This window comes from Photinus pyralis, unplaced genomic scaffold (genome assembly GCF_008802855.1).
Source record: "Photinus pyralis isolate 1611_PpyrPB1 unplaced genomic scaffold, Ppyr1.3 Ppyr1.4_LG5, whole genome shotgun sequence".
In the NCBI taxonomy this organism is placed as follows: domain Eukaryota; kingdom Metazoa; phylum Arthropoda; class Insecta; order Coleoptera; family Lampyridae; genus Photinus; species Photinus pyralis.
The window spans coordinates 44470497-44484943 of NW_022170596.1; the positions used below are offsets into that span (position 1 = coordinate 44470497).

General features: G+C 36.6%; 1 protein-coding gene across 4 annotated transcripts in view; it reads left to right on the top strand.

Moving 5' to 3' along the window:
* LOC116172205 (cell adhesion molecule 2-like) overlaps window positions 1-14447 on the top strand; it is a 124136-nt gene that overhangs the window by 91550 nt on the left and 18139 nt on the right. For all 4 annotated transcript variants that reach the window (XM_031489367.1, XM_031489364.1, XM_031489366.1 and 1 more), the window contains one exon: window positions 6204-6409. In XM_031489367.1, the coding sequence (XP_031345227.1) occupies window positions 6204-6409 (206 nt within the window). The remainder of the gene's footprint in view (window positions 1-6203; window positions 6410-14447) is intronic.

Sequence of the window (14447 nt, forward strand, 5' to 3'; positions counted from 1 at the left end):
AATTTTCTCAATGAATATTCGCCCTAGAATATTTGATTCCGTGGGATTCTCCCCTGGTAGATTGTAGGAGTTGTCGCACCCATTCCCCTCCCTCAACAATTCATCTCTAGAAGATTTATTTCTCAAAAAATTCGCCTTTTACACACCATACTGTTTTTACTAATAAAATTTTTGCAAATGGCACCACTCTTAAAGGAATTATTAACACTTTTAGACCCAGAAGGTAAGGAACTGTATTTTGCAGTTGTAACATACCCAGGCCAGTATCGATTGCGCAACTCAAGATTTAAAATGAGAACCAAATTTAAGGACTAGTTACTACGTTGTATTTTAAAGAAAGTCGCTACAAGATATATTGTGTTGCTTATCGGAGGGTTCCAGTAAGGTACATAAGTAAATAAGTGCTGTATTTAAAAACGGAAATTTAATCAAAATAATAAAAATCTAGGTTGGCAAGAAGAACTTACCAAGAAAAAAACCAACCAACAAATTAATATTAACCTGTGTAACAACATTAATTGTTTGTAATAACATGAATGCATATATTTAGAATGACTATCAAGTAAATTTACGAAATGTCGAATCATATTATGCTCCACTTCAATTCCTAAAAAATTAATATTTGATACACATAACATAAAAAACAAAGATTAAACATTATAATAAATTCGCATAGTTTGGATATGGTGGGCAGTCGAAAAAAACCCACACAGCACACAGAGTTGTCTTTACTTGCTCTTGATTCAACAAGAACCAAACACACATTCATTATGCCACAACATGTCAGCCGCTAGGACTTAGCCCCCCACAGAGGAAGGATAAGTACATAAAATAAAGGGCACAACAAGAACACACCGTACGCTTTTTGCAGATCCCTGGGTAACTTGAGGGCGGTACTCGCCTGCGCTTTCATGTTTCAAGCAAGCGGGAGCCCATCTCTTCCATTCACCCATCTCTAGAGCTATCAACTCTATTCCATTCTATTTATAAGGGCAGCCCGACCAGGCAGCACTTTGTTACACCAAAGGGCTCATTGTGCTTGTATCGACCCCCTTTCTTTCGCAACTAGGTTCCAAACCCGTTCCTCTCAATAAGGGATAGGACCCTGTTTAGTCTAAGTTGCTTCCATGAACATACCTACTCGTAGAAAACAGACAAATATATGTTTGCCATCAATAGGCTCCGAGAGATAACATATTTGCAGCGGCTTAGGAAAATGCTGACACAAAAACCAATATTCTACATGCCAAGGGTCAACTAAAAGAATCCATTACCAACATCGGCAGAGCGTCTCTTTTCGAAGACCCATAAAAACAACTACCTATATCTCTGGCGTATCAGGCGGACGAGTAAAAACGATAGTGGAATTTTTAACTACACCTCACCGTGTGATTCCTTATCATGTAATGTTTTTGCGGACTATGGATCATTATTATGTGAGTCAGAGTTAGGAATAAATAATATGCGATAGTTTACCCTTAATTTGTTGCCTAACGTTTATATTAACGGGGAATCTACCTCTGATGTATTGTGAACAAGGGCTAGAATGGCATAGGGAACTCAACAAATGAGTTACCTATACAGGGTGTTTTTTTGGGAGCTTTAGTTAAAAGTTTCTGGGAAAGTAAAATAGGTAGGTTTTTGAAAATTTGTACTTAGGAGTTACTCTGAAGGCTGAATCGATGTAAAATATTTTCAAAATGGCCGCACTTCCGGAAACACCGGAAGTAGATAGTAACTTCGTTATTTTAAATGGCAACCCCTATTTTTTATTGCATTTTTCGATTCTATGTGAAATTTCAGTTCTTTTGATTCCCATATGTCGATATCTGCCATTTATGGTTTTTAAGTTATTTTGACTTTAAGAAAAAAAATGGCGGATGCAGATGGTACCTTGATAATTGATTACTTGAAAACGGTTGTAGTCATGGCAACCTATTTTTATCAGTGAATAGAGAATGAATAGGGCTTTCTTTTAGTGCACTTAAAACAAAGTTAAGTTGTATACAACCGCCCCTATGGAGATCCAAATTTAAGAAACTTCAAAGTCTATAAACTCCGTTTTTTTAAATGGAATGACCATGTTCTTAATATTGCATGAGATAGAGAATCGAAATTGGCATATTTTGATATTACATGTTCCTATAGCTATCTTTAACAGTTTCTGACTTATTCCCATTTTATTGAATTGACACTATTTTTTTCGGATTTTCTTTTTAGTAGTCGGCCATGATTCTATAACAATTGAATTTTAAACAAATCTAGTGACACTAATCCATCACCCACTGTTATAGGTTAACATAAGTTTTTCAAAAATCGAAAAATGACTCGCAGTGGTTTCACCTATTTTGGAATTTAATTGTTATTTATGGTGAAATGGGCAGAATCGCGGCGCGTGCTTTCCGTACATTCACTCAAAACTGGAACGAAATTGTATGAATTTTGGAAATTTTGTACCCCTAATGCACTACAAACCGTTGAAGCACAAGTGATACAAAGCTCTACAAGAGAATATTTAAGAAAATGAATTGAATTGCAAATGCAAGATTAACATATTAAATTCAATGCAAAATATAAAAAACTTCGTTGAAACATTTTTGGTATGGAATTGTTGCTAGAACAGATATCACATTACCTCTCTTAATTTCCAGACTTGTTTAAGAAATTCAGTTGAACGACTCTGTTTAGATTTTTCAAAAATTTTCCGTCCTATATCCTTAATAAATGAGTTATTTATTAATGAATTATTTAGACTAGAACTAGAATCAATGGTATTAAAGAATCCATTCCTTGATTTGTTTAAAATTCGATTGTTATAAAATCATGGCCAACTACTAAAAAGAAAATGCGAAAAAAATGGCATCAATTCCGAGATCAATTCAATGGAATGGGAATAAATCAGAAACTGTTCAAGATAGCTATAGGAACATGTATAGTCAAAATATGCCAATTTCGATTCTCTATCTCATGCAATATTAAGAACATGGTCATTCCATTAAAAAAAACTGAGTTTTTAGTCTTTGAAGTTTCATAAATTTGGATATCCATAGGGGGGTCGTACGCAACTTAACTTTTTTTTAAGTGCACTAAAAGAAAGCCCTATTCATTCTCTATGCACTGATAAAAATAGGTTGCCATGACTACAACCGTTTTCAAGTAATCAAATATCAAGGTACCATCTGCATCCGCCATTTTTTTTCTTAAAGTCAAAATAACTTAAAAACCATAAATGGCAGATATCGACATATGGGTATCAAAAGAACTGAAATTTCAAGTAGAATCCAAAAATGCAATAAAAAATAGGGGTTGCCATTTAAAATAACGAAGTTACTATCTACTTCCGGTGTTTCCGGAAGTGCGGCCATTTTGAAAATATTTTACAGCGATTCGGCCTTCAGAGTAACTCCTAAGTACAAATTTTCAAAAACCTACCTATTTTACTTTCCCAGAAACTTTTAACTAAAGCTCCCAAAAAAACACCCTGTACATAACAGGTCTTTTAACACATTTCCAAAATAAAAGGCTCTTGTTGGCATATTGTGCATCAGACCATTTATCTATTTCTGCTGTCGTTCGTTCGTCCGTCCATCTGTGTGTATTACTTATCCACTTAAAAAGCAATTTCTCTACTTCGTTTGGTATTTTGTTCGATATGATTCTGAGGCCTTCGATCAGAAATGATTCCAAACAATTATTGCAAAAAGTACAGTCCTGCATCTTCCTGCAGAAAATTGTAGACCCTTATTTACCAAATTAAAGCTGTGTGTGTATACTCTTTGTTGCGGTGCTATATTTCAATGTCTTGGTTCTTAACCTTTCAGCATGGAAACTGATGACAATATAAAAGTCGAACATAGGTATTGGTTTGGTTTATAGGTAACAAATTATTCCCAATATTTATCTAGGTATCGTATGTCATTGTTTTATAAGTAACTAAGAATTTTTGGTCCTTACATAGTTGTTAACTTTGTTTTGTATACTAAGGGTAAGATCTTTGTCTACCAAGATATACAAAATGGTTGACAAAGATCTTGCCCTAAGTATACAAAACAAAGTTAGTAAATAAGAATCAATTTAGCGCTTTTCAAAGGTTTTATTTTTCGAAAAAACATTATTGGGAAATGTTTTTTTTAGTAATATTTCTTGCATTTCGACCAATAAAAACTGACTTTCTTTACACGACTTGAACGACCAAAACGCGAATCTTCTCTTATTTTCGGGACCAAATGGACACTTTCAAATATAAAACGCGAATCCCCGTGTTCCCAAAAAATAATGCCGTCGTTTAATTACTTAGTAATTTTTTCACGCCCACAATGGCGAATGATCTTTTAAAATGGCGATGTTTAAATTTTCAATGGTCAGTGTCATTTTTGGTACCAATCTCAGATGGTTTTAAAGGTCGGTAATCATTTCAAAAAATGCACGTTCAGCAATGTTCACGGCTCAAGTTTAACTCATGATGGGCTCACTAATGTAATACTGTATCTACATTAAAAAAGACTGACTTTGCACCCGAACACCGCTATCTTGACGCTTCAAGCAATTAAGAAACAAAACGAGCTTAATTCTACAAGGTGTTGTGGCAAACCGTAGTCAACCTGCAAGTTAGAATTAAAATTTTTTCTACATATTTTCTTATATCCTTAATATCCAACCTTGAAAACTCAATACATGTTGAATCTCTGTGCATGAGGCTAATAATCCTAATATTGTTATAAAAGAGGCCGACTCAATGCAGATCTACTGCTCTTTAATGCATTTTATTTAGCAATTTACTGGAGCTAAAGTTCTACAAACGGCAGATCTGTAAAACATACTCGCAGCAAGTATCTAGTTAAATTATAGTTACTTCTAATAAAAAGTAACTATTTACTATACGTAAGTATTTAAGATACTTTACAGTATATAAGTCTAGAGTAAAGTTCGGCATTTTTTGATATTTATTGTGATATCACTTAAGAAATTTGTTTATTACCTCAAAATCAAGCGAAATTGAGTATATATGGTATGGATACGCTTTACTATAGAAAATTATTGGATTGTAACGCAAATTAACGAAACAGAAAATGAAAACCTAAACATTTACATAATACTTTACAAATAACATTTAACGACCTAACCAAAATTTATTTTTTATAATATTCTAGAATCCAGATAGATTATATAAAACAGCTTTACATGAAAAGAAATTAACAAACAGTTCAATGAGCTAAATCCAATAAATCCATAGATAGATGTATTGTATAGGAAGAATATAAATTTTGTACTTGTATTACATGTATGTACGATGTACCTAAGTCACATTTATCTCAAACATTTTTATTGGACCGTAAAAGAACTAAACGCTCAAAATTTTCGTCGTAGAGGATCAATAAAAATGGAGAATGAAAACAATCACTCTACAGGCGCAGAAGAAGGTCTAAGATGCTTTTAAAGTATCCAAGATACTCTGAAAGTATCTTAGTTACTTTTCGTGGTATCTAGATACTTTAGAGTAACTTTTGTATAAAACAAAGTTACTTTTTGGCTCAAGAGAAAAGTATCTTAGATACTTTCAGTAACTAGATACCGAAAATACACTTTTTCTAAAAATATTTACAGCTCTGACAAACGGTATTGTATACAACCGGAACAATTAAAATATTGAACTTTCAAATCAAGGATTTGTTGAGCCGAATCCGTTCCTATAGGTAATCAACTACAAATCGTTATAATTGAAAAAATATTAATCAAATTTGAAGATTGTTAGAACGTATTTAGATCAGTAGTCTATTATACTTGTGGTAAATATTTGCGGTAAGGGTAAGCGAACAAAGGATTTCTCCGATTTGTTGGAATATGATGGGTACCTACGCTTTTATTTTAAGCTCGATTGTTAACCTTAAGAATATTTAATTGATAATTAATGAGACACCGAAGGACTGTAAATGATTGTTAAATAAGTATTTGAACAAGGGGCAAGACAGTTGCATTAATTTTTCAAACTGAGTAGGTATGTTTACTTAGTGCTGGATAAATTCACTAAATATGCATTTTAGTAACTTTGGATGGTACACGTGGAGTTCAAAATTGAATATTAACGGGTTGTGTGAACGACAACACGTGCGTCGTGCAGGGGTAGATATTAAACTAACCCTTTTATTTGTAGCGACAAATCAACGAGAAACTGTTGTAATCCATCGAATCATTTTTATTTTCAGAATGCCACACTCTAAAATCGGTGATAATCTACGTCCCAGAGGTTGTGAAATCTGGAGATACCGTCACGCTTTCGTGTGATTATGATCTGGAACAAGCGGCGCTTTACACCATCAAGTGGTATCGTGATGATGTGGAGTTCTACAGATTTGTCCCTAAAGAGTCTCCTCCATCGAAAGCCTTTTCGGTTCCTTTTATAAATGTGGACGTAAGTACGTTAAACTAACTTTCTATTTGCAATTCGCCCGAAATTTATAGAATGGTTGTCGAACGCACTTACACGGACGCAACCATTTATTCTCACCACTTTCACGTAGGTATAGGCCACATCTACAATTTCAAAGGAGATAGAGACTTTCCAGATGGGGATAAAAACGGATAACTTTAATTGCAGCAGCATGACGCAACGCCATTACGAATGCACTTAAAAATCTATCCACGTTTGAAACTTTTTTCTCTCAAACGACAGACTCAATTCTTTCGAACGTCTTTCTTAATCGCGGATAGCCAAATTTATAAAAGCGACCTCGGTTGACAGTCGAAATTACATTTCGAAGACTGAAGTAGGTATATGAGTTCCCAGTGGCAACTAATTTGAACCCCAACTAAAATCGACGCAAGTACGAATACCTATAGCGAGGCAACTTTCATCCGGAACGTAAACGTTACCGTAATAATAATAAAATCGATCCATTATTATGATCTTTATGGTGAATTTACAGAGACTTGTCTCCAGGTTTTTATCTCTAAAGGCGATACAGACCAATAATACTTCTATAAATGCGATTCATATAGCCCATTCCTTTTAGCATTGTACTTTCGAAGACGTTGGGGGTGTAAATAAATCTTTTTTAAGGAGTACTGAGCGCTTGCTATCACGAAGTGTTGCTAAATAAGTGTGAGATTCTATGAATACCACCATGAACTGGCTATTTGGCATATTATTTACCAATTCAATTCAATTCAATTCAATTTTATTGTTACCTTTTGACAATGGATTAACATTGTGTAAGGGCTAATCAAGACAGTAAAAGAATAAGATTACATAGTTGCAATTTACAAAGTAAAAGTAAATAAATTTATTTGCAGATGTTTACGAATTCGTCGATTTTATAGATATTATAGTATAATAACTTTTTTAATTTGAACCTGAATTCCCTGAAAGTCTTTATATTTTTCATTGTGCTGGAGAGGTTGTTGAAGAGCTTAATGCCAATGCTATTGGGTGACTGTTGGGATACTTTGAGTTTTGATACCGGCACAGAGAAATCTCGTTGCCTTCTTGTGTTGTAATTGTGTAAGTCCCCATTGCGCACAAACTTATGCTCAGTTTTATATATGTACAGTAAAACCTCCAGTACGAAAATAGATGGCAGAGTGAGAAGACCAAGCTGAATAAAGTGGGTTTTGCATGATTCCCATTTCTTAATACCCACCAAGCAGCGCAGTATTCTTTTCTGCACCATAAACACTTTTGATGCGTATGTAGNTTCCTTTTAGCATTGTACTTTCGAAGACGTTGGGGGTGTAAATAAATCTTTTTTAAGGAGTACTGAGCGCTTGCTATCACGAAGTGTTGCTAAATAAGTGTGAGATTCTATGAATACCACCATGAACTGGCTATTTGGCATATTATTTACCAATTCAATTCAATTCAATTCAATTTTATTGTTACCTTTTGACAATGGATTAACATTGTGTAAGGGCTAGTCAGGACAGTAAAAAAAATAATAATAAGATTACATAGTAACATAGCAATTTACAAAGTTTAAATTAAAAAGTAAATAGATTTATTTGCAGATGTTTACGAATTCGTCGATTTTATAGACTGCATTTTGAACTAATAATTTTTTTAATTTGAACCTGAATTCCTTGAAGTATTTTTCATGGTGCTAGGGAGGTTGTTGAAGAGCTTAATGTCAATGCTATTGGGTGACTGTTGGGATACTTTGAGTTTTGATACCGGCACAGAGAAATCTCGTTGCCTTCTTGTGTTGTAATTGTGTAAGTCCCCATTGCGCACAAACTTATGCTGATTTTTATATATGTACAGTAAAACCTCCAGTACGAAAATAGACGGCAGAGTGAGAAGACCAAGCTGAATAAAGTGGGTTTTGCATGATTCCCACAGCGCAGTATTCTTTTCTGCACCATAAACACTTTTCATGCGTATGTAGATGATCCCCAGAAAATAATGCCATAACACAAACTCGACCAACAACATGTAACCATCTCCATCAATAAATGTAACAAGTGCTGTTCTCCAAGATTATATTCTGGAACCTTTATTATTTTTGTTATGTTTGGATTTTAATGGATCAGTCTGAAAGCGCTTTTTTGCGCGTATTTTTGGCTATTTTCAGCTATGTAGAGTTGATATGTTTTTTTAAATGATTTTACACATTTGAACTATATGAAATTTAATTTTAATCAATCAAGTACGTTATGAAAAAATTGGTTCATATTTGTTCAATGTATCTTGTTATATGGATTTGAGGTCATACATTCTTTCTTTTAATTACCTTCTCTTAAATTTCAATTATTCAAATGTTCACGCCAAGGATCCTATTTCATAGTGCGTTTTTTATTTACCTAAACGTCCATTTCGAATAGAAACAAACTGGAGTTCCCGTTTCGTACGCTTACACCTTCAATACGTTCAAACAAATTTAATCTGTTTTTAGCGCATTTCCACAAAAATAAAAAAAATGCGCTATTGTGGCCACTTTGTCCGTCCGTCCGTCCGTCCGTCCGTCCGCTAACTTTGCGACGCTACTAGATCTTTATCTTAAGAGCTATTGTTCTACTTTTTTCGCTATTTGGTTCGTTATGGTGTCGAGTCTTGTACCAAGGAAGGAATTTTTTCTGTACCGCTTACAAAAAAAGTTATGTTAAAAAAAACAAAAAACCGTTTTTTACATGTTCCATAATTTTACACTTTTGCCGTTTATTAACGATCCTAGAGATCGTTTATAATTTTGCATTGCTATCTGTCGCCTGCCGGTTGGTCTCTCCGTCTGTTCCTTTGTCTGTCTGTCCATCTATCTGTCCGTGTGAACGATAACTTTGTTTAGAAATGTTCGATCGCTTTTACATCTCCGTTAGTTATGAACTGAATTGCATGAAATTCAATATGGGCATAGCTTTAGCCATATAATACGCAATGCCAAAAGTTGAATCGAATCGATTCAAAATTCACAGTGCCCTTTTCGCATCTCGACCATTTATAAACCGAATTGCAAACTTTTTTACTTATAAAAGTATTTGAATGAAATTTGATACATAGGCACTTGGAATAAAGGAAAATCAAACGCCAATTTCAAAATTTGGTTTTGCGCATGCGCAGTGCCAACTTTTTTATTTATGGAAGAATTTAAATGAAATTTGATACATAGGCGCTTGGAATAAAGGAAAATCAAATGCCAGTTTCAAAATTTGTTTTTGCGCATGCACAGTGGCAACTTTTTTATTTATGGAAGAATTTAAATGAAATGTGATACATAGGCACTTGGAATAAAGGAAAATCTAACGCCAGTTTCAAAATTTGGTTTTGCGCATGCGCAATGTCAACTTTTTAGCGCATTTCCACAAAAATAAAAAAAAAATGCGCTATTGTGGCCACTTTGTCCGTCCGTCCGTCCGTCCGTCCGTCCGTCCGTCCGTCCGTCCGCTAACTTTGCAACGCTACTAGTTCTTTATCTTAAGAGCTATTGTTCTACTTTTTTCGCTATTTGGTTCGTTATGGTGTCGAGTCTTGTACCAAGGAAGGAATTTTTTCTGTACCGCTTACAAAAAAAGTTATTGTAAAAAAAACAAAAAACCGTTTTTTACATGTTCCATAATTTTACACTTTTGCCGTTTATTAACGATCCTAGAGATCGTTTATAATTTTGCATTGCTATCTGTCGCCTGCCGGTTGGTCTCTCCGTCTGTTCCTTTGTCTGTCTGTCCATCTATCTGTCCGTGTGAACGATAACTTTTGTTTAGAAATGTTCGATCGCTTTTACATCTCCGTTAGTTATGAACTGAATTGCATGAAATTCAATATGGGCATAGATTTAGCCATATAATACGCAATGCCAAAAGTTGGATCGAATCGATTCAAAATTCACAGTGCCCTTTTCGCATCTCGACCATTTATAAACCGAATTGCAAACTTTTTTACTTATAAAAGTATTTGAATGAAATTTGATACATAGGCACTTGGAATAAAGGAAAATCAAACGCCAATTTCAAAATTTGGTTTTGCGCATGCGCAGTGCCAACTTTTTTATCTATGGAAGAATTTAAGTGAAATTTGATACTTAGGCGCTTGGAACAAAGGAAAATCTAACATTAGTTTAAAATTTAGGTTTGCGCATGCGCAGTTCCAACTTTCTTATTTAGAAAAGCATTGAAATGAAATTCTTCTCATAAACTGAAATTGAAGTAGCACGTCAAAAATGGATTGCCCATGTGCAACGCTATCTTTCATATTTGTGGCCGGATTTTTACGATTTTAACAGAAGTTGCATCTTACAAATGGGAAATGAATGCAAGTGGAAATGCGCTTTATGTAAATCGTTCTCGATTACTTTTTAATTTGTTAATATTACGCCTTGTCCTGATATCGGAAAAGTATGGGAGCGGTGTCAAATTTTCAGTTTTTTGAGAGCGTAGATAATTTCGACATAATCGGAGATTGTTATATACAACCCATTCAAGTAATCACAGTGAGTTATACTTATCTAAATAGTCGGAGTGAAATCTCCAAATTCGGCTTTTGTTCGATTTTATGAGGTTAAGCCGCGCAATCTGTTATCAAGTTGATACTTTCCATAAACTGCACGCCCTTTCCGGTATCAATCCTGGATTTTCCTATGCTATTAGAAAACTAAAAATGAGAAATCGGTAACTAACGAACCAAAAACTTAATAAAATTGATTCTCTCTCTTCTTCCCTGGCAAGAAAGCTTTCGGCGGCTGTAAAAACAATATTTTAATATTTCTACAGGAACGGTTACTAAACGGATAAATTCACTACGTGGGCTATCGACGGTAATACAAGGCTGCAACTCTTTTCGGCACGTTATCTTAAAACAAACAAAACTCAAGGATGGGTAAATCAGGACGGAAGTCTAAGTACAGGGTACGGTTGTTAAATTTATACCTGCTACCTTATCGATACGGCTTTAAATCTTTCACGTGGACTCTTGGAATCTTGGTTCTCTCGGAAATTTATTTAAGGGTAAACACTACCGGTAACTCTACTTCAGTACATCACGTATGGGCTGGAATATTATGAGCTAATTTTGCGGCATAACCCATGACGGCTTTAGCCAGGGGATGACCTTTCTGAGGACCAAGTTGCCCACATGGGGTTTCCATTCTCGGTGTCGGAGATTGTAATGAAGCCTCTGCTTGGAAAACGCGTGGTCTATGTTCCTAGCAACTAACTGAAACACATCCGGAGATTATCTAAACGTGTACAGGGTTCGGAAGTTTTGGCGGTCATGTCGGTAGGAGTATCGGGATTCAGAGGTTCATGTGTACGGTGAAAAGTGCTCGGAAGGACAAGTTCACGAGCAAAGTTTTAAGTAGGCAGGAGAACATCCGCTAAATTCTTGGAGGGAAGAATTCATAGTCATCTTACAATCAGGTAGAAATAAATCCCAACTGTGATTATTTTCTTTGCAAAGTTGGGAGATCATGGTTTTTAAATTTCGGATAGCAAGTTCTACGGGGTTAAGTTGGTGCCCTCTTTTAGTGATCGTTAAAATACGGTGGGTACGCCGCTAAAAGTCGGTACCGTGTACCGTGTAAAACGGTGGATAATTCCAAGTTCGATGAGAAGAAAATGGCAGTACACATTATTATTACGGATACAATAATCCAGGACGGTATCTGGTCGGTCGATTATGGCCTAGGTTATGGCATTAAATTTATTTCGGTACCAAGAGCATTCAGATAATTCAAGAGCATAAATTGATACTTCGGAAGTTTAGGTCTCGGTCTCGGTAATAGGGAAATGGCATCGGCAACACGGTTAAGGAGACCATTTCGGTATTTGATCTTCGAAATCATACTGCTGCAGAAAGATACTCTATCTTGTTAGACCGCCGATCGGACTCTTGATCGAATGTAGCCAACGTAAAGACTGATTATCGGACAGTACAGTGCAGTGACAGTTTTTTAAATACGGTCGCATCTTCTCAATCCCTCAAACTACAGTCTCGGTGACGGAATAATTCTTCTCGGCAGAAGGTAAGGTTCGGCTTGCATAAGCGATCATTTAATCTTCTCCGTCCATCTTCTGGGTGAGAGCTGCGCCAAGTCCTGTGCTGGTGGCATTGGTTTGTAAAACGAGGGGTCGGTCGAAATGAGGGCAAACCAGAATCGGTGCGTTGGTTAAACGGTTCTTGAGAGTTTGGAAAGCTTGATTGTGATCTTCGCCCCAACCCAATTTTTGCTGCATGACAAAACGGCGGTACCATGATGCTACTCCAAGAAATCTTCTGACGGTTTTAATGTTCGGTAATTGTTCTATGGCGGCTGCTTTATCTGGTTCAATTTAAAGATCTAGCTCACAACGTGGCCCAAATACTTCAGCGACGGACGGCAAAATTGACACTTTTCGGGATTGATTTTGAAACTGGCCCAATGGAGACGACCGAAAACTTCTCTCAAATTTACTCGTACTCGTTGAACGTTCTCCCTAACACGATGATATCGTCCAGGTAGCCGAACGCTCGGGGCTTCATTTCTGGCCCGGTATAAAAAACGCTGGAACGGGTCTGGTTGCGGAATGTAACCCAAAGGACATGATTTGGAAGTCCTCGGCCGACTATCGTAAAAGCGGTGATGAGGCGATTAGTTTTGGCCAGCGGTATCTGCCAATACTCAATTGTTTCAGGTCGATGCTAGAGATGTAGCGAACTTGCCGAAGGTGGTCCAAAACCCCATTTATGAACGGTAACGAATAAGCATCTTTTACCGTGACTACGGAAATCGATACAGAAAAGCATTTTGCCATTTTTCTTTCGGACTGTGACAATCGGCGAACTCCACGGACTTTCAGACGGTTCTATGATATTTTCGGCTAGCATAGGATCTACTTCCTCGTTGACGAGAGCTTGCATTCGGGGATTTTGGGGACGGTATGGTTGCTTAATCGATGTGGGACCTGGGAGACTGATGGCATGTTCAGTTAAGTCGAGGTCTTCAAACGGTGGTCATTCGGTATGGAGAAATTCTTGTAATTCGGCTTCTTCGGCGGCGGTTAGCGGTGTGATCACGGAACAAGGAATGCATTGCTGAGAAACGAAACTAACTCGGAGAACAAGGATACTGCCCAGGAATAAATTGCCGATTCGGGAAATAAAATCTATTCCAAGAAGTACTTCAAAACCCAAACCGGGAGCATGATGGACTAAATGCGAATTTTCAGTTTTGAAGATGACCGGAGCAATATAATCACTATGGATATTTACGGGGTAAAACTCTTGGCTTATTTATGTTTCGGTGGACGAACGGTATCGGAAACTAAAGTAGCCGACATGTTTGTTAATACATGAAATGGCGGATCCGGTGTCGATCAAAGCGGTAAACTGTTGACCATGAATGTGAACTTTAATAAACGGACGAGGGTCGATGCCTTGTATCGCAGCAGCCGAGGGAGAAATGTTATCAGAATTACGAACGGGGCGGTTAGGCGCATTATTTTGAGTCTGACAGCCACACTCTCGAGATATTACCCCTCGTCTACTACAGCGAGAACAAAAGAGAATCGGTTGATTACAATACTGGAATCTCCATTGCCCAGTTTGGCCACGCCTCCAGCAAACTGGAGCCTTGTCGGATTCTGCAGATTGACTGGTTGCAGAGTCTGGAAGATGTAGTAATATGTACGGACTTCGGAGAATTTCTGGAAGTAGTAGGGGTGGACTGTTCGAGGGACTGTGAGATGAAGTCCGGTTTCGGATTAAAGTCTGTAGTTTCGGTAAAATAAAGAAGTTGGTTGTTCCGGTATCATTGTAAAGCCAAACCAGTAAATAATCCTGGAAACACAAGAAGCAACTGGTCACGCGATATACTGTAACGGAATCTCATCGAGCCGTTCCAAGAAAAGAAATTGGCTCGGTATTCGATCCAAAACTAACATTTCAGTCTCGGGCTTTGATTTTGTACGATGCTGAAGAAGGCTGATTTTGGTGCAGATTTCCAACAGGAATAGTATACTGACTAGATAAAGGTATCGTCCAGACTGGC